Consider the following 21,702-nt stretch of genomic DNA (forward strand, 5'->3'; position numbering starts at 1 on the left):
CAGCCAACCAACTACAGAGGGAAGTGTTGTAGTGCGCCAGTGTATGAGAATATTCTGCACCGCTGACCCCAGCGCAATCGCGATTTGTCTACCTCTCTTAGACCTAAGGGGATACATCAGCCCATTCGGCAACCCCAGCAGAACATAGGCAGGGAATCTAGGCAATTCTATCCCAAAGCATTTGTCCACCTCGCCCAAGACCTCTTCCCAGTAAGGAGCCAGCAGGGGGCATTCCCACAGTATGTGTGTTAGTGTACCAGTGTTGCCACAGTTGCGCCAGCACGTCCCTGGTATTGCCCTGTCCATCTCGTGCAGTTTCTCCGGAGTACGGTACCAGTAGGTCGAGATTTTAGTGAAGGTCTCTGTAAGACCCGTGTGGTAGGCCGAGTGGCGTGCGCGAAAGGAGATGTGTTCCCATTCTTTATGGCTCAGCTCGCGCCCGAGCTCGCGCTCCCAGCGTTCCCGACCGGAGTTGTGGATGTGAAAGGAGGGGGGCTGCAGCATTTTATACAGGTCTGAGATCAGTTTAGCGTCCGACGTGCGAGTGATTAACCAACGCTCATACGCCGTGATTTCCCGGTGCGCCGCGTCGCGCACTTGGGGTTGTAATGCCCAGTGGCGCGCCTGCATGTATCGCATGCGCTCCATTTCCGGTAGGCCATAATCCCTTCTCAAGTCCTGGAAGGAGACAACTCCCTCAGGGCAGTACAAGCGATACAGAGTGCAGCAGCGGGCCACCCGCCAGCGCTCATAAGCACCCTGTTCCATCCCAGGGCCGAAGTCCGGGTTGCCAATGAGCGGCGTAAAGGGAGAGGGGAAGGTGGTAAGCTCGCATGTGGCAGCCACCGAGTCCCACGTCCGGAGCGGTACCCGCGTCACCAGAGACGCATAAAGATTGGGGGGTCGATGGGCCCGCCTCAAGAATGGCACTTCCTGCAGCGTCCTACCCGCCACCGCCTGATCCTGGAACAGCCAGTGCTTATCAGACTCCCACCGGCTCCATTCCACGAGATAGCGGAGCTGAGCGGCCTGGAAATATTTCCGCAAGTCCGGTATCCCCAGCCCCCCGGATTCCGGTGACAGCATAGCGATGCCTCTCTTGATCCTTGGCCTGCGGCCCTGCCACACGAACCGTGCAATGGCAGTCTGAGTCTCCGCAAGCCACCCCGCGGGGGGCTGGAGTGGCAACGCTCTGAAGAGGTATAGCACCTGAGGCAGGAGGGTCATCTTCACCGCGGCCACCCTACCCAGTAGTGACAGCGTGCCTTTGTCCCACCGGCCCAACTCCTCCCTGATTTTCGCGCCCAGAGCCGCGTAATTGGCCGTGACCATCTCCGGGAGGGAGGGCGCCAACAGGATCCCCAAGTACGGGATCCGGTCCCTGGACCAACTCAGAGGGTAAAGCCTCTGTAGTTCCACTCTGGTGGCAGCAGTAAGCGAGATGTCAAGGGCGGCCGACTTCCCCAGGTTCACCTTGAAACCCGCCACGTCAGCGAATAAGTTCAGTTCCTCCACACAGGCCGGCAGCGATCTCCGCGGGTCATCCAGCGTCAGAATGACATCATCCGCGTACAGGCTAATCGCATGACGGAACCCACCCATCTGGACACCGATAATGTCGGGGTTCTGCCTAACCCTCTGGGCAAATGGCTCCATGTACAGGGCAAAGAGCAAAGGGGAGAGTGGGCACCCCTGTCTCGTGCCCCGCTCAATGGGGAAGGGTCGAGAGCTGCCGCCGTTTACTCGGACCACCGCAGAGGGGAACCGGTAACAGTTGAAGATCAGATGACGGAACCTCTCTCCTATCCCGAATTTGCTCAGGACTTTCTCCAGGTAGGGCCAGTGCACCCTGTCAAAAGCCTTCTCCGCGTCTATGGACAGGAGCATCCTCTCCCCAGGGATCCTGGAAGCCTTCTCGAGAATGTGTGTCACCCTCTTTGTGTTATCTACTGTTTGCCTACCGGGCACGAAGCCCGCTTGGTCCGAGTCAACCATGCCGGGGAGGTGCAACGCCAGGCGTGCAGCTAATATACTGGTGAACACCTTCAAATCAGTGTTCAGCAACGAAATGGGACGGTAGGACCCACAAGCGGTCCTGTCCTTACCCGGCTTCGGAATCACTGAAACCGTGGCCTGGAGAAATTCGGAGGGGATGGCTCCCGGTTCCGCGAAGGAGTTGAAGAGGCGGGTCAGCAGAGGCGCCAGCTCCTGACAGAAGGTTTTGTAAAACAGCGGAATAAAGCCATCCGGACCCGGGGCCTTGCCCAGTTTGAGCCGGGATATCGCCGTGACCACCTCCTCGATACGTATGTCACGCTCCAGATACTGAGCTTGATCCTGTGTCTGCGACGGGAGCGGGACCGAGTCCAGATAGTCCACCTCAGCCTGGGCCGAAGGGGCCTCCCCGGTGTAGAGGTCAGCATAAAAGCCGCGAAAGACGTCTGCTATTTGCTCATCGGCCGTGACTCTACCTCCGGCCGGGTCCAATAGTTCCTTCACTCGGTGCTGTTGGTGCTGCACCCTAAGTTTGTTAGCCAGGAGCCGCCCACACCGATCGCCCCCTGTGTAATATTTGTGTTTCAGGCGAAGCATCGCATACTCCGCCCGGTCCGTGTCAAGGGCCGCCAGGAGCTTCCGCGCCGCCTTCAGCTGCCTCCACACCCTGGGGGCCCCCGTCCTATGACGAACCTGCTCCAGCTCCCTCACCTGCTGGGTGAGCTCATCCCTCTTGAGTTGCCGGTCCCTATTCTCGGCCGAGGAAATCACGATAAATTCGCCTCGGAGCACGGCCTTCAGGGCTGCCCACTGAGTCACACGAGAAGTATCCCCATTATCGTTCACGGTCTGAAAATCCAAAATGGCCGCCCGGATCTGATCCACCACCAACCGCCTGTGCAAAAGCGTGTCCCGGAGCCTCCAAACCCCCCTCGGCCGAGACACCGGTGGAAGAGTGAAAACGCCCTCCACCGGAGCGTGGTCAGAAAGAGAGAGGACCCCCATGTCCACGCTTGAAGCCAAAAGGAGCATTGGGCCCGACACTAGGAGATGGTCGAAGCGCGCATAAGATCTATGGGCGTGTGAGAAGTAAGAGTATGCGCGGGTGGTGGGGTGGAGGCGGCGCCACATGTCATGCAGGTCTAGCTCCTCAAGTCGAGTTCGAATCGAGCCCGAAAGCTCTCCCAACTGATGGCGCCGCTGCACAGACCTGTCCAGTGCCGCGTCGAAAACTAGGTTCAAATCACCCCCCAATACAATGTGCCTATCAGAGGTGGATGCAACGTCGTCCAAAGCCCTGTGCAAAAATTGATCCTGATGATCATTGGGGCAGTAGACGGTGCCGACAGTCAGTGCTAAACCCCCCATCTTAATCTTGTACACTAGAAGTCTCCCTTTCTGTTCTGCTACCTTGCACACGACCTCTCCCCTGAACCCCCTAGAAAACAAGATTGCCACCCCTGCCGTCTTGGAGGTGCTAGAGGAGAATAGCTGCGTGGGGAACTTAGGGGTACGCATCCGCGAGCAATCCTTAGCCAGCAAATGGGTCTCCTGCAACAGGCAGATATCCGCTTGCGAGTTTTCCAACAAGGATAACACTGCCCGCCGCTTAACTGGATTATTCAGCCCTTTCACATTGAGAGTAAGCACCTTAAGAGCCATCAAGGAGGGAGGTCAGGGAGCACATATCAAGAAGCAAAGCCCCGTAGGCAAACACAGAAGGCACCATTCGAGGCCTCAAAACAGAGCAACTTTGAATCACCCACTGGCACAGTACAGTCCCCAAACCCCGACACCCCACAACTAGAAACCCCCCCCCTGCCCCCACACAACCAAATCTACACCACCCCCCGCAACTAGCCCCCCCTCTAGGCCCCAGAATCAAAACATCCGCCCGCCTGTCCCAACCCCATTCCCCGCTTCTCAAACTTTTCAAAAAAGACATTGTCCCAGTCCGGCCCAAAACGGGCAAGGCCGTGGTAAGTCAATCTAGTGGACGTCCAGCCACCATCTCCAGCACTCGCCCTCCCTCCCAGCCCACCCCCCGGATCCCCGCACCTGCAATAAGAATGAGCTAGAGTAGACTCCCCCCGGAGTGAGTTCAGGCCGTCAGGGCCACTTCGCCATTCGTCGCCACTCTGGAGGCCTCCTGGATGGCAGCCGCCATGTCTGCCCGGATTGCGGGCGAGCCCGGACGCTCCGCCGGAGGAGAGGCCCCCCCCCCAGATTGTTGCCATCCGTTACGAGTGCTTCGCCTCCGCCGCGGGGCCGGGGTATCTGCGTCCGATGCTGTGAGGCCCAACACCGCGCAGACATCCTGGAGGGACCGAAGCTGATGCAAGACACCGTTCCACCTAAAGATCAGACGGAAAGGGTGCCCCCAGGAATACTGTGTCTCATGCTCCCGAAGGAAGTCCGTGGCGATCTTGAAGGATTTCCTCTTCTGTAGCGTGACTGTGGATAAGTCCTGAAACAGGGTCACAGGGTGGTCCCAGAATCGGAAAGGTTGCTGCCCTCGTGCCTCTCGGAGGATCCGCTCCTTCAAGGGAAAGTTCGGGAGGAAGGCCAGAATGTCCGGAGCGGGCGCCGTAGCTCTGCGGGGGCGACCCACCCGATGTGCCCGGTCTATGCGAATCCGAAAGTCCTCCGACTCTCCCAGGATCGCACGGAAGAGGGCCACCTGATACGCAGTCACGTCTTCACCCTCCTCACCGGACGGCACACCGCGGACCCGTATGTTGTTCCGCCTGGACCGATTTTCAAGGTCCTCGGCGTGGGCCTGTAACTCAATCTGTTGCTCCCGTAGTCGCAGAACTTCCTGCTGCAGATGGGTGATCTCCTCATCCCTAGAGTGACCCGCTTCCTCCACTGTGTTCACACGTTCCCCCAGGGAGTCCATCTCTCTCCTTACTTCGCGGACCTCCCCGGCCACCTCACGCTTGAGCGTTTGAAAGTCCTCCCGAAGGGAGCTAAACAGCGACTCGAGAAATGATCTCGTCACCGGGGGCTCTCCACCATCTGCCCCCCTGGTCGGGGCCGGGGAGGTCGTGGCAGGTTGGGCTCCTCCGCTGCGTAGGGCGCCGCGTCCCAGCATTTCCGGCAAGGTCCGGTCGCCCCGTCGCTGTCCCCTAGCATTCGACATTGTAGCTCAATAGAGGACGCTGAGGCTTACTGTCCAGCAAAGAAAGCAGCTATATGCCAGCCGGGAGCGGCCCGCACAAAGAGCACCAGGAAGGCCGAGCTGCCCGGCCGGGGTTCACAAAATGGCCGCTCAGAAATGCCGAGGGGCCAACGCCCAAGATGGAGACCCTCTCTCCGTCTCCGATCTGAGATCCAAAAATCCGGCCAGTGGGCAAAGTCACGGTGCAACGTTCGCCGGGGTCCGCGGCTTCAGGGAAAGATCTTCCCCGGGAGCCCCGTTCCTCAGTCCCACACAGACCACCAGCCGAAGCGATCACCTCCAGCGGGCCTCCTCAATCCACGGGCTGGCGTAGTGAGGCAATGCCGACTCCGCCTCCGCTCTGCACCTCCGCTTCGCTCCGCTCCGTACAGCCGCCTTCGGACAACTCCGAGCCGCTCGCGAAGCCGCTGCCGACTCCCACTCCGACAGGTCATGCACTGCTGCGGGCGTCACACCCCTGAGGCCGGTCGTTCCGTCTTGCTCCGAGGGTCGGGAGACTCGCGGCTTCCGGCTCTCACTCAGGCCATTCAGCGGGCTCCGACCCGGGCTTTACCGATCAGAATCTCACCCTCGACGGCGCAAACCAGGCTCAACCGACTCGTCACACCTCCACCGTGGGCACCAGGCTCAGTTGCCGCTTGATCCGGGGGGGAATCAGCGGTTACAAGCGGTGCAGGAATTCAGGGGTCCGGGAGCTCTCGGCAAGTGCGACCTCTCAGCCCGCCATCTTGGCCACGCCCCCGTAGACTGCCATTTAAAACCCGCAGAGCCCATATGTGAAGGGAAACAATAGGCATTCAAAGGGAACATTTCCGTCTTATCTTTATTTAAGGTATAACCTGAAACCTTTGAGAAGAGGGAAATGGTATTTGAAATAGCAGGAATCGCCAAGGCGATATCGTCTGAAAAAATAAGAACATCATCTGCGTAGGCAGCAGTTTTAATACAGTGAAGCCCAAAAGAAAAACCTTTAATGTCTGGGTGTAACTCAATTAGTCTGAGAAGAGGATCAATAGATAATAAAAACAAAAGCGGAGATAAAGGACAACCTTGTCTAGTGCCCTGACGAAGATTAAAAAATGAAGACATAGCACCATTAACTCTGTTAGCTCTAGGTTGAGAATATAAGGACATTACCATATTAATGAAGGAGTCACCAAGGTTGTGTGCAAACAAGACAGCGCGAAGAAACGGCCAAGAGACCTTGTCGAAGGCCTCTTCAGCGTCAAGGGCCAAGGCCGCGGCAGGGAGTTGAGACCGTTTAGCTGAACCAAGAATATGACAAAAAGTGCGTATATTATCGCGCGCAAGACGACCTTTCACAAAACCGGTTTGAGAGGAATGAACAAGATGAGGGATAAAGGATTCTAATCTTTTGGCCAGGATTATGGCAAAAATCTTAGCTTCCATGTTGAGAAGAGAAATAGGACGGAAGTTTTTGGGATCCGAATGATCCTTCCCTTCTTTTGGGATCACTACAATAGTAGCTTCAGCCGCAGTACCAGAGACAGACCCATCTTTAACAAAAGAATCAAAGACAGATTGCAATTTGGGAACAAGCGCAGAGAGAAAAGTTTTATAAAATAAAATAGGGTAACCATCAGGGCCCGGGGCCTTGCCAGAACGAGTAGCTTTAATTGCGGTACCAATTTCCTCAGGGGAAGGAGTGGCTATCACTTAAAGTAAACATATACAGAAGTGGCATGTTACAAATGAATACATTCAGTTTTGTATTCAGTCCTGTTTAGTATCAGGTCCAGGTCTTTGCAAACTCTTTGAATAACAACTAATGGCCAATTTTTCTCTGGAAAAGGTATCCACCCTGGGGTGAGTTACCTGACTGCTGCTTTCCACCAGTGCCTGAGAGCAGGTTTGTTTTCAGTCTTGAGCTGTGACGTGTTTTGGTGCTTCAGCCGGGGAGGAAAGAGAAAGTCTATAGCTGCAATTTAAAGATGTGTCAGAGTGCATGGAGAGCCACAGGCAATTCTCAGGAGTTTCTCGCTCTGGCTCACAGCAGATTTGTATTCTTACAGGGCCCCTTGCATGATGTTTTATGGGGGCCCACCACTCACCTAAGCAGCAGCAGCGCCTTCTAGGGTAAGGCTGTAAAATCCTGCATAGTTTCAGTCGCCGACGCTGAAAAAAATGTGTAGTCCGGTAAGCACGCCCTCAGAACATTGTCACTGAGGCCCCAAGTGGACTATATGACACCAATCTCACACCCTCTCTGTGCCTGCAGCCAGCATCGCAATAAGAAAAACTGTGTTTAATTTGCTCACCACTTAGTTCATGGTTGTAGCTCAGTTCTTACTGTTGATCGTGCTATTCAGTAATTCTGTCAAAGGTGGATGTATTCGGCTCAACATTAACATTTGGTGCTAGAATACACAACAGGTAATTCACAAACTTGTGTTCTAAAGTTAAGTTTACAGCACCGATAGCAGGTCAGGCGTACCACTGTACACTGTGTATGACTTACGGCTTTGATGTTCCTCAATAGGCAGACAGGAATTTTCAAAGAAAGAATATCACACGCTTTACTAAAATGAAATCAATTTGATTGTGACTGGTATACTGTGATTAACAGTGGCTGGTGGTTATACGTACTGTGTTCACTGTGTAGTTCTTCTTCCCCTCGGCAGCGTGACTTTCCACTGGTGACGACTGGCCCTCTTACTGCTTTCTCCTGGCTGCAAGATGCAGCAGTGCACTCTCCCATGCCCAGTGGACTCGAGTCAGCCGTTTCGGGCTGCTTGGAAGTAGTTTGCCGGCGTGGCCTATAATTTAGCTCCTGTACCCACTGACAGAGCAGGTGGCCTAGGCAGGTCTGAGCACCATCATGCTTTACAAATCGTGCTTTTGGACTTGCTGCAATTCTTTTAGGTAACACGTAAGTTAGAAATCTCTCTTCTTAGCCTAGTGTGCCGCCTGGCCAGCATTTTGTTGCTTCTTTCTGTCTCTGCATCCAGATATATAATACAACAAGTAACATTACACCTACAGAAGTAAAATCTGATGATGGTACCACCATTGGAGTCTTGTGCTTTACTAAACCCGAAGTGTACTTGCCTGTGTAACCAATTCATGTCATGGCGTGTGTATCCAAATTGCAAACCTGTCTTAAGACCCTTAGCGTGGCGCTGTATGTGTGGAAATGCACTGTCTTTTCACTTTTTTAAGCATAAGTTTGGAGTGATATTTGGCACTGCACCCACACACACAGTCTGGTTCCTGGCACACATAACCATGGCTACAGCGCACAGAGATCCTACACTGCCACACACAAAAGAAAAAAATTAGAGGGAACATTTCTCATGACATGTTCTATGACACATAGTTTATGACATCACTGATGACATCTCGATTGGCATCATTGAGGACATTAATAATGACAACATTCAATGAGCGTGCTAGTTTATTTTATAGTTTACCTAGTGGCGGGTAACTACCATATTACTTTTCTACCTAGATTTGTACAGCCTGTGTTCAGCTGATGATTGTGAGTGTTTACAAAACGCTAGTGCTTCTAATGCACCATAGGTGTGTGTATAGAAATTGAGAACATTATAAATATTTGTATGGGAGAGTAACTCTGTGTGCAGATGACAGTTGTCAACTTGTGTCCAGTATGTTTCACATACGTTTTAGGTTCTACAGAAAAAGATTCGAACAGAGCAACAATTCTATATAGTAGATACTAAGGCCCAGATGTACGACCATTTTTTCCAGTCGCAAAGGGACATTTAGCCAATTTGCAACCACAAAAAATGGATGCACTATGTACTAACCCTATTTTGGGAGTCGTTAATCTATTAGCGACTCGCAAAATAGGGTTAGCGGCTTGCTATTAGGAAGGGGCGTGCCAAAGGCGTCCGTTCCTAATAGCGAGTGCAAATGCCATGTATGAGTGTTTTGCGACCGCATTTGCGGTAGCAAGAAACTCGCAGTTTACCACCTACTTCAAGTAGATGGTAAACCATTCGTAAACGTTCCCCTTTGTGAATGGGTGCACAAATATTTTTCAAGAACGGGACCACTGCCTGCCCTAAAAAACGAAACTGAAAAGTTTTATTTTACTTTTTTAAATGCGTTCCATTTTCCTTTAAGGAAAACGGGCTGCTTTTAAAGAGAAAAATAACTCCTTTGTTGACAAAGCAGTCCCGGACATAGTGGTCTTCTGACCCTAGCAGACCACCATCCCTGGGAGTGCTAGCCATTCCCAATGTGGTCACAAATTGCAACAGCCTCATTAATATTCACGAAGCATGCACATTGCAAACTCATTGAGAATTTCAAACATTGTCTGAGACCGTGTTGTGCATTGAATTTTGTGGCTCCCAAATTGCTACTCGCAATTTGTCTCATTTTGCGAGTTGCAAAATTCAATGGTTTTACATCTGGTCCTAAGTTTTATAAGCAGCCTAGAATTATTAGTCAGAATTGTTGCAGCATTACAATTTCTGCATAACAGTCTTTGTGCAGCCGGTACTAACCCATGCTTGTGTTGCTTTAAAAGATGGACTATCGGTAAAGTTTTCTCAACAGTATGATGGTTACAGGTAGTATTATCATCAGCACTTCCAGACCTTGGTTATTTTAAGTGAATATTATTTGTTTTGACAAGTGTTGCATAACGCGTACACCATTCTAAATAGATGCTTTTTTAATAGTCTGTGGTTTATCACTCATGAAACTTTCACTGTCTGCAAACATTATGTACTGAGTAAACTCTCCATAGAGTAAACACTGTTTACAGTACCCATTTTCCTACTCATATCAACTTCCTTTTTCAATATCGGTTCAGTGACTGTAAGGGTTTGATATGGATAAAAAGCTGTCAGTAGTAGGGCATTCATTTTTTAAATAGAAGTTGAGTGTTTTGAGGAACTTGGTTTACTCTGAACAGGTCTATACATATTGAACACTATATGTAATAAGAGTTTACCATATATCTATGGTTGATAGGGGGCGTGGCCAAGCAAGGTGGTGGAGTAGTTGCGTTCTTTGAGAGCTCCCGCTATCTCTATATCCCACAAGCATCCTGACAGTGGTAAACAGATTATTTTTGCCCGCAAAATATAAGTCTCCTCTCTCCCTGCTCGGGAGAGAATTGCTGAAAGAATTGAAGTGCTGTGCTGGGAGGAACAGAGAGTTCCCGACTGTGGTGTCTGGAGCAAAACTGCCATCTTGTGGACCCCGGCGACCCAGTGGAAGATACAGTGGGGGAAAAAAGTGAAATTAGAGTATTGGCATGACCTGCTGTGGATCACCTTGGGAGTAGATTGACAGACGCTGCTGTTGGCCCGGGCAGGCTCCTGCTGATGGGCACAGCTGACGGTCGACAACGAAGGTGAACTATGCCATCCAGGCCTGCGCCAGCTGCTGAAGGAACCAAAGGGCGTCCCTCTCCTAGACACTGCACCAGAGACTGGTGGGTGATGCACGGCTGCACCTGGGAGGTGAGTTATGGTCGGGAATTGAGGTCTGAGTGCCTGATTGAAAAACAGCTTTCACAGATGGTACAGGTGTAATCGGAAGAGGACTGCGCTGACATGATCCGGCCTGGCCGCCAGAGATATTGAGATACAGTCCCTGCTAGGACACGGCAACTGAGGCCTACAGGCACAGTACACAGCCCAAGAGTGCAGATAAAAGATGAGCCATCCGACGGGGGCACCTCAGTGCCTGTTTTGTAACTGGAGAGGCATACGCTCCTAATCGTTTGCTGCAGTGGCCTTGCTGGAGAGGGTAGACTAGCTGCTGCGGACATTGAACCGGTGCCCACAAAATTACCGAAACAGCTGACAGCCCTGGTGAGAGGGTGCGAGAATTAGGTTGGCGACCCTCATCCTGAGAATCTTCGTCAAGGCCTCTGTTAACCAAGCTTACGACATATGCAGTGGACACCCACGCTCCAAAGGCGAGGGGAGAGATAGTGGTAACCAGTGGTGGGAAGCTTGTAGCTACAATAATAAGCAAGCTTCAGAGAATAACCAAAAGTAGCACATTAGCTCTAGCATAACTGCCTGGCTGAATAAGAGTACCAGGTGTGACACCACCAAATAACATCCTTATATTTCATACAGGGCTTGAGACTTTGATTGTTGTTGTTGCATTGTTAAGCATAAACTATGGTGAAGGATAATGGGAACAAGGCAGACCAGGTCAACGAAATCTCCAATTACGCGTAACCACTGCTATTGGAACAAGGGGCCCCAATGCCAATGCTGCACACACAGAACCACCAGCACAGAACACTGATCAGCCTCTCTACATAACAGAAGTCCTAACAGCTAATTATGAAGTGAGTGACAAGATTGACTCAGTGGCTATCGATTTGAACCTACTTCGTTGCGACCTGTTAAAAGTCGCAGAACGAGTGACAACCACCGAACAAAATGTAGATACGCTACAAATGGACATGCACACACTAAAGGACACTGTGATCAGTTTACAACAAAAACTGGTACAACTGGATGCTCAGGACGAAGATGCCTAAGGACGGGCGCAGCAAAATAATCTCTGCTTCATCGGATTCCCCGAAAATGCAGAAGTACAATCGACAGAGCTATTCCTGGAGGAATGGCTGATTGGAATACTGGCCCCAAGGAAGCCTTCACACTTCTTTACAGTGGAGAGGGCCCACTGGGTGTTGATCCCCCCCCCCCGAAGCTGGGGGCACATCCCAGAGCCATCATAGCTCATTCTCCGTAACCTTGGGGTACTATTCGACGCCGATTTATCCTTTAAACATCAGGCGTCAAAAGTGGCAGGCACTTGCTTTGGGGTGATAAAAGTGCTCAGGAAGTTCTTTGACTTGCTGCCCCTCGAAGCAAGGAAAACAGTCACGATTGCATTAGTTACATCTCGCATTGACTATTGTAACAGCTTGTATGCCGGTACCAATAAGGCGGTCACCCATAAACTCCAGATGGTACAGCACGCGGCAGCAAGGCTGGTTTTAAAATGGCCAAGAAAATCCTCAGCAACCAAAGCCCTTAATGTACTACACTGGCTGCCCATAACAAAAAGGGTCCTGTACAAAGTGCTGATAATTACCTTTCGAGCTGTCCACAATTTAGGCCCTCTATACCTAAGGAAAAAATTTGTAAGATACTGCCCAACTCGAGCACTACGGTCCTCAAATGCCAACCTACTGACCGTTCCAGGATTTAGACTTAAAACCCGTGGGGGTAAATCCCTAGCGGTGCTAGGTGCAAAAGCATGGAATGCCCTTCCCCCACACTTAAGAGCACTGGACAAGGAATCCGAATCCCGCAAACAATTAAAAACCTGGGTTTACAATCTTCCAGATATAACCGCCAGAGCACTAGTGTGACTCCGGTCCTGGTCTCCTTAAGCAGTAAGGCAACTTTAACATCAGGTTGACCTCACATTGGCGCCGAGATGCTCCTTGGAGCGATTGTTAGCGCGGTATAAATGGGTCATTACATTACATTACATTCTCTTAATTTTAAGGATCGAGACTTAATACTGCAACTGTCACGCAGCAAAGGCCAGCTAACCTATGAAGGGCACCAGATCTCAATCTACCCGGATTACACACAGAAGGTACAAGAGCAAAGGCGATCTTTTCTAGCTGTGAAGCGCCGTATGATAGACCAAAACCTTCGATACAGCCTTTTCTTCCCGGCAAAACTACTGGTAGAACACAGCTGCAAAACATTCTTCTTCTTCTCAGCAGGTGAAGCAGCAGAATGGACAGATGCAAGAGGTTCACGGGGGGGCTGCCTGGTCCTCTCCACGATGATGGTGAAGAAGCTTGGAACTCGAAGTTTGTCACAAAGTCACCTGCACCAACAACAGTCGCAGGACGCCACTTAGAGCCGAAGCCCTACCAGAATCTGGGTCTGCCATGATGGCACTCTGCAAGCATCAGATGTAGTACCAGGCTCAAGCGCATCATCACCAGGGCATCCATTAAGCAGTAATGTGATCGAGGACACAGATGCTTGAGAGGGTCTATGTTGAGAATATTTGAACTGATCGGACTCCCGCAACATGTGTGCACAGCACAATTGGTAAGACTAAACTATTAGGGAAATGGGCGGAGGCATTGGTACAACAGAGTTTATCACACATCTGAACATGATGCTGGGGGCACGAGCCCCCCGAGACTGGTTCCTGAAACTGGAGTTGGAGGCATGCCCTCACACGGAGTCGACAGCCAACCAAACCACTTACTTCGAATGGGGTGGGTTGGAAGGATACTAGAGTTTACTTATTTTACACCACTTTAAGGTTATAAGTTGGGGAGTTGCAGTTGGGGCATGGGGCAACATTTTCATATCTACACCAGGCTTAACATGGAAACAGTGGGGAACAGGATATTGCCCAAGTGGAGGGGGGAAGTTGGGGTAGCTATTTCTGAAAATAAACAGACAGTTCTTTGTAAGGATCAAATGAGAGAAATGATCGTACTGTATGACTTGTTGGTATTGATCACCTTTATATGTGCAGAATTAAATCATGTTAGATGGAGTAACAAACAAAGTATGTTGAGGCAAACACCATGCATAAGTTAATTAAATGGAACGTGCCACACTTGAGAAATGTAGGCAAATATTTGCCTATTTGAAAAGATACAAGGTGGCAGTGGCATGCCTCCAGGAGACTCATGTCTTGGGAGACTCTAAAAAATACTTCAGGAAACGTTGGAGGGGACAAATCTACACCACTCCGTACTCTGGCTTGAACTCTGTACTAGACTGCAGCCTAGATAGGGATTCTCCAAAGTTACACATAAGGTCAAAAATGACCACTGAGTTACAAGGGGAACTACAGAGGTTACAATTACTAGATATATGGAGGGAGCGCTACCCCACAGTGAAACACTGTTCATGTTATACACTGGCCACACAGACTTCCCGTAGGTTGGATTATTGGTTTTTGTCCTCAGATTTGGGTTGGAGTGTGTGAGGAATAACATATCAGCCAAGATACCCCTCGGACCATGCCCCGGTCCTACTGGAGATGGGGACCCTAAGGGTGAGATCTGAGATACCTCTATGGCGGCTTAACAACAACACACTCACGGATCTGCCATTTTTTGACACATTCTTCACGTAGCTGGGAAACTACTGCCAGGACAATTGGGGATTGGCCTCAAGCTGTGCTGTGGAGTGGGAGGCCATGAAAGTAGTGATTTGAGGCATACGTATAAAAACGGGATTCAGAGTACGAAAACAGCTGGAAACGGAGGCCGAGATTACTACAGCCCCACTTAAGTTGAAAGAGTGGACCGAGCCTAGGAAGCACCTATGATGGACCTCCGCAGGTTAGAAAAATATGTTCATACAACATATAGGCAATGACTATATTGGGAAGGTGATAGAACTGGGACACGCCTGGCACGGTTGGTAAAGCAAGAAACAACTGCTACTTAAATATTACACTTGGTAAAAGTATACACTAATCGCTCAGAACCAGAGCTGGGGAAAATGGAACATTACCTTGATGCCTTGGGGTAACCCCATCCTACCAGAGAAGAACAAGAATCTTTAAGTACCCCGACTACGAAAGACAAATTAAATGGTGCCATAGGCCGTCTCAAGGCAGCCAAAAGTCTGGGCTCCGATGGACTTCCAGCGGAGTTCTACAAGTACTTCAGAACGCTCTTGGTGGATAGATTGCTGGAAGTCTATAATGAGGCATTGGACAGGGGTAGGCTCCCACCTACCATGAGTGAAGTACTTGTCGCCATGATCCTTAAAAAGGATTAAGACCCAGACTTACTGAGTACTTATAGACCGATATCACTGCTGAACATTGACATAAAAATATTGAGTGGTATTCTGGCTGGGCGTCTTCTGCCGCTGATGAAATGATTGGTCCATCCTGATCAGCCAGGGTTTATACCTGGGCAGAACACAAAATATAATTTAAGACGGTTGGCGCAAATATGGCAGGCTCCTGACGTGCTGGAAGCTGACATTGTGATTGCGTCATTAGATATTGAGCAAGCGTTCGATTCAGTGGAATGGCCGTACATGTGGCAATTTCTAAGATGGATAGGAGTGGGTGCACAATACCTTCAGTTGAGTCAATTGCTCTACGCAGCCCCCAAGGCTAGAGTGCAGGTGGGTAGAACATTGTTGAGATCTATAGCATGAAAGCAAGGCACCCGACAGGGATGCCCACTATCTCCATTACTGTTTGCCATCTCTATGGAGCCCATGGCCATACAGCTCAAAATGGTTATGGATCCTTGGGGTATACGATTGGGGAACATTAACCATGTGGTATCGCTGTATGCTGATGACACATTGGTTTATCTGAGACAACTGGAACATTTGGTCCAGGTACTTGTGGAGGAAATGTGTACGCTTGGTAATATGTCGGGATTACACATGAACCCTACAAAATCTAGAATGATACCTATGGGCAGGATAGCAGTGGTCCCCCCAGGAATCGAGACCAGTCTTGGCTATACCGTGTATGGAACAGATGGCACAGTACTTGGGAATCTATCTAGCGGTCACCGCCGGCGCCTATCATAGGTTTAATATCAGTCGTTAGTATAGGGACTGAGAGGCTCTGTTCGCTTTTGGGGCTGACTTGCCACTATCACTAATGGGTGAATAGCGATCATTAAAATGATTATATTAATGCGTTGCCTATATACACTGCATCATTCATTTTACAATGTGCCACAATCCTATTTCAATACACTAGACATATTTATAGGGGACCTTCTATGGGGTAGGAAACGGAGATGAGTGAGTTTGCTGACATTGCAAAGAACTTGGGGGATGGGGGACTTGAGGTTCTGAGACTGGAGCTTTATTGCATGGCCCCCCAGCTTCATTTTACGGTTCACTGGCTCGATGATGAGGAAAATTGGGAAAAATCCCTTCTGGCTAGGACATACCAAAGGAATACACTTGCAGGGCAGTTGAAGATGGGTAAAGCGGTCCCTGAAAAACACCCGTATATAATACTCCATGTAGCAAAAGTATGGGAGAATGTGGTTCAATGGGTGGTTCAGCATGCTCCATACGCACCAAACATGCCATTATGGGGGATCTGACCATTCGCTGCAATGGTGGACTCCATGTTGGTACGATGCTGGAAGGAAGGGGGATGCCAACTTCTGGGAGATCTTTATAGAGAAGGGCAATTCTCCTAACTCATGGTTTAAATACCATTTGCTAACTTAATATTTGGCCTATCAACAGCTTCACTAGCTTCACAATAAAATCAATTATGTTGTAAAAATTGAATTCTAAGCTTTAAGGATATGGTCAAAACAGGAAAACTGTGAAACGTCTCCCTATAATTGGACCACTATTAACAGGTTGAATTTTAGCTCCTCAAGAGGGGCAAATTGGCGCAGGATGTTATTTTTTAGTAAATGGCTTTTGTATGAACCCCAGCTGCCCTGGTCAAAATGTACCCCAATCAGTCTTCCCAATGTTTCAGATGTATGAATTGTCCTGCTGCAAATTGTACTCATATTATGCTCCGCTGTCCAAAGATTAATGCATTCTGGGCAGAGGTTTTTGTCTATCTGGAAAAATAATGGAATTTGCAGTTGGAAGTAAATGACAGGTTTGGATTTGATCTGGACCTTCAGTTTGCTGATCCAGTAACTAGATTTCTCTATATAGCTATGGCGATTGCGAGATCACTGATTCTCCAAAACTGGCGCTCCGACTCAATCCCGTCAGTTTTGGAATGGGGGTGCAAGATGAGAAGGGTTAAGAGAAGTGAATTTACCTTTGCTGCAAGAAATGGGGGACTTACTAAATTTAATAAAATATGGGGCACAAGATTTGATTAAAACTATAGGAAAGGATGTAGTGGTTAGCTTGTTTGGTGGAGGACCTGAAATGTGAATTAAGACTTTTTTTACATGGTTACTTATTTATCTATCTATCTATTTATTGTGTAAATGTTTACACAAGGCTTTTTCTATGGGAATATAATGCTTTTATACTTGATCTGCTATTTTTATGAAGTGTATAAGATGTAAACAGAGACTATGACTTAGCGTGATTTTTTGTATTCCAAATAAGATTAACTGTGTTGTTTTAATGGTTTATTCTGTATATGTTTTGTCATCAACCTTGGCTTCAATAAAAAAAAAAAAAAAAAAATTGCATTCTAAAATTGTTATAAAATAAACATCCTTGTAAAGTACAATATGTGCCAATTGTGCCAAATACAGTAGTAGATTCATCGGATATTCAGAGTGAACCCGTTTTGAATTTCAAAAAGGTGCTTGCGTCAACAGTTTCCTCAAACGCTTGCACTATGTAAACATCAGCTACAAAAGTGCACCATTGCTTAGTTTGTAGATTAAGGTGCAGGTGCTTAAAAACCCCCTTGTTATCAAAAAATGCTTAATAGAGCTAAAACAATGAATATAATATAAACAACATATTGTTTTGACTATTTTGTTGAGTAGTCTAGCAGCATCCTCCCAGTGTGTGTGTTGGGTTAAAGATAGTCATGGTATAAATACCTCGACTTTAAAGATGTGTATATCTTTGGCACTCCTAATGTGTGTTATAGACATTTATAAAGGCCCTCAGTAATGTTTATTCCCCCAGGGTACTTCGAGTTTCGCTCCAGAATGTATAGCGTTTCTAACCTACGTAGGGCTTTTTCTCTGTTCCCGCCTCTTTTCCTGACTTGCATGGCATCAATTAGAAAGTATTTCAGATCTTTGGGATCAGATTGATGCTTCTCTCCGAAATGGCCAGCCACTGGGTATGTTTGGTCTTGGTTTTTAATGGCTGTATTATGTTGCAATATCCTCTTGTGCCCCTGTAGTTTGGTACTTTTCACATACCTCAAACCACATGGACACTCAAGCACATATACAACATGGACGGTTTTGCAAGTCAGTGCTTTGTCGATAGTATATTCCTGTTTGCTAAATGATGTTATGTATGTTGATCTGGTGATGCCGTGTTGGCAGGCTTTGCATGATTTGCATTTGAAAAACCCTTTTCTTTGGGCGAGCCAAGTCAGCGGAGTTTGGTTAACCGGGTTGTTCTGCACCAACTCATCTTTCATGGAGGGGGCTCTGCTGTAAGTGATAGCTGGCTTGGTTGGTAGCAAGTGACCTATCGTTGGGTCGTTTAATAATATTGGCATACATATATATATATATATATATATATATATATATATATATATATATTCTCCATGACTGGTTCCTTTCGCCACTTCGACAGCGCTCAATACGGGTGCGGCGCCCTGCAGCTGAACCACGCTGCTGATATATTGTCCACAGCTCCCTCACAGGAAACAAATGGGTCGCACTCCACGGGTATTCCTTTTGCAGTTTTTTTATTTTTAAGTTACATTCCACAGGCAGATATTCCGATCGGAATATCTGCCTGTGGAATGTAACTTAAAAATAAAAAAGCTGTGGACAATATATATATATATATATATATATATATATATATATATATATATATATATATATATATATATATATATATATAATTTATTCATACATGGTCTAACATCAGTTATGTTTCTTATTCTTCTGTCTTTCTCTTTCTCTTTCTCTAATGTTAATGCACAAAGCCCCCACACATATCCATCCTACCCCCGCCCAGAACAACCTTAATTTTCTGTATTTCCGCAGGTTTCCCAAGTCGTTCTTTATTGTTTGGTTTTCTTTCCAATAGGATTGGTGTGGACAATGAATTTTAATGCAGAAGAACGTTTTATTTCAGTTGAAAATCATCTAAAATTTGTAATATAAAGCACATTTCAATCTGACATTTTTTGTAATATCTTAACACTTTTATATTTTAATAGGATTTATGTGAGAAGCGTGGTTGCTGTTGGAGTCCCTTTAATGAAACATATGCGCCCTGGTGCTTTTTCCCAAAGAACCATGGATATGAAGTAATTGGAGGACAACGAAAAACAAAGTCAGGTAAAGCAAATATGTAATTACTCGATGCTTGTGACGCACATAAACAAAATCCTGCCCTACATAGAGAAAGTACTGAGGTCTCTTGTATTTTCTTATAGGTTTTGAAGTTTCATTACAGAGACTTTCAGCACCCACTGTGTTTGGAGATGATATAAACTCAGTCCTTTTCACAGCAGAAATGCAGACTCCAAAACGATTTCGATTCAAGGTTTGTAAAAAAAGTTATGCATTAATTTTTTTATTAATGTTATAAATAACAGTAGTTGCTGTTTCACATGTGTAGGTATACATTTTCTTACTTTTGACAAACTTCTTATTTGAGGTCAAACAACGTATTAATGGGTTCTTAGTGAGGAGCATTCGAACAAGACATTTTTCTTGCATATTCCAATTTAGACAGCGTCATATGAAAAATTATTATCATAATTTTACACCTTCACATTTTTCTACCTAGAGTTTATAGAAATATAATGTAACTATTTGTGGTAGATATGGAGACATACTGCTTAGCGGTTCACATAATATTAAGAGCTTATCTGAACACTTTTGCTATATTGACACACTATTTATTAGTTTGGCAGATTCTCAGTTGTAGATCCAGAAAAGATCAGAAAAAGATTTGTAAACCTAAAAGGCTATTGAATATTTGGGAATCCAGACAGATTGGTCAAAACAAAATGGCGTAGTTCAATGAATAATCTGCATGCAGTAGTGCAGCATTTTTGTTAATCAAGTGGACTAAAAGGAGAATGCCTGTTTCAGTTTTCGATTTGTAAAATGGGTGCAATTTGGCTAGCAAGTAACGCAGTGTATTTTAAACTACGACTATAAAGATTTCCCCTTGTAATCTGATATGATTTTGAAAAAAATTAACTTATACTCAATATCTAATGAGTAAAACATGTCTTCACTAATTCGCAAGCGCAATATTACACAACTCCTAATGAAATGCACTAGCCCAAGTACACTATTTATGATGGACTGACAGAGTAATCTATTTACTAAATTAACTCGAATTTAACAGTTCACTGATTAACCTAGTACTTTGGTTACAGAAATGTGATATAAACAGGTTTTTAATTATACAGTTATTTTTTTTATTGGTATATGAATTAGCTTTATGGCTATGTATTATCTATGACTCACTTGTGCAAATTCTTTGTGATTTTTATGATTATGCCCTTTTATGGTCCTTGTGACCAAAATAAAGTTATTGAATGGAAAGGATATAAATAGCATTTATAAATGTATCACTTGGTACCAGAGCTTATATAATAAAGAACTATCAATATCATTTTTCGAAGTGGCAGAGACCAGCCTCTTGCAAACCAAATTAAGGGGCCGATTATTATTGCGGTGATTCCGCATCCTCCGGGCCGGCGGAAGCCACTGCCGGCCCGGAGGATGCGGAATCACCGCACCAGTGCCTCCAAAGACCCCCGCCCGATAAGGATGGCTGGGGGGGGTCATCGGCGGATGGGAAATCCGTCCGCCGCTTTTCCGCCGTGGTCCCCTTCCGACCATGACGGAAAAGCTCTAATATGGTGGCTGTGTCTATCAGACACCGCCGATTCAACAAAAGGGGGTGGTGATGAACAGAGTGTCTGAATTGAGCAGACCACTCTTACCCAGTCCAAAGATCAGGGCTTGATCCATCACCGTTATTTATCTCACTGCCCCATCCCAGCTCAGAACCTGGCTATATGCAAATCAGTCTGTCCCTGGCCCAGTGCATCATGGGAACAGGGCAGACTAAACTACCAAGCCAATTCTTCACCAGAAAGGAGACAAGCTACCGGGGACCGGTTTCTGGCATTTCAGCCGTCTTCGGCCCGGCTTGCTTGAATCCTGATGGAGCAGTGAGAAAGGGACTCATGTCTGAGTATACCCTGCCACACCTATAGTGGCCAAAATCGATTCAACAAAAGGGGGTGGTGATGAACAGAGTGTCTGAATTGAGCAGACCACTCTTACCCAGTCCAAAGATCAGGGCTTGATCCATCACCGTTATTTATCTCACTGCCCTATCCCAGCTCAGAACCTGGCTATATGCAAATCAGTCTGTCCCTGGCCCAGTGCATCATGGGAACAGGGCAGACTAAACTACCAAGCCAATTCTTCACCAGAAAGGAGACAAGCTACCGGGGACCGGTTTCTGGCATTTCAGCCGTCTTCGGCCCGGCTTGCTTGAATCCTGATGGAGCAGTGAGAAAGGGACTCATGTCTGAGTATACCCTGCCACACCTATAGTGGCCAAAATCGATTCAACAAAAGGGGGTGGTGATGAACAGAGTGTCTGAATTGAGCAGACCACTCTTACCCAGTCCAAAGATCAGGGCTTGATCCATCACCGTTATTTATCTCACTGCCCCATCCCAGCTCAGAACCTGGCTATATGCAAATCAGTCTGTCCCTGGCCCAGTGCATCATGGGAACAGGGCAGACTAATCTACCAAGCCAATTCTTCACCAGAAAGGAGACCAGCTACCGGGGACCGGTTTCTGGCATTTCAGCCGTCTTCGGCCCGGCTTGCTTGAATCCTGATGGAGCAGTGAGAAAGGGACTCATGTCTGAGTATACCCTGCCACACCTATAGTGGCCA

The 21,702-nt window shown here is 47.6% G+C and overlaps 1 protein-coding gene across 1 annotated transcript in view; it reads left to right on the top strand.

The window, feature by feature from the left end:
• LOC147683948 (maltase-glucoamylase-like) overlaps positions 1–21,702 on the top strand; it is a 588,456-nt gene that overhangs the window by 43,139 nt on the left and 523,615 nt on the right. The window contains exons 4-5 of the mRNA XM_086944339.1: positions 18,980–19,100; positions 19,199–19,308. Coding sequence (XP_086800465.1) covers positions 18,980–19,100; positions 19,199–19,308 — 231 coding nt within the window. The remainder of the gene's footprint in view (positions 1–18,979; positions 19,101–19,198; positions 19,309–21,702) is intronic.

Source organism: Lissotriton vulgaris, chromosome 11 (genome assembly GCF_964263255.1).
Source record: "Lissotriton vulgaris chromosome 11, aLisVul1.2, whole genome shotgun sequence".
NCBI lineage: Eukaryota > Metazoa > Chordata > Amphibia > Caudata > Salamandridae > Lissotriton > Lissotriton vulgaris.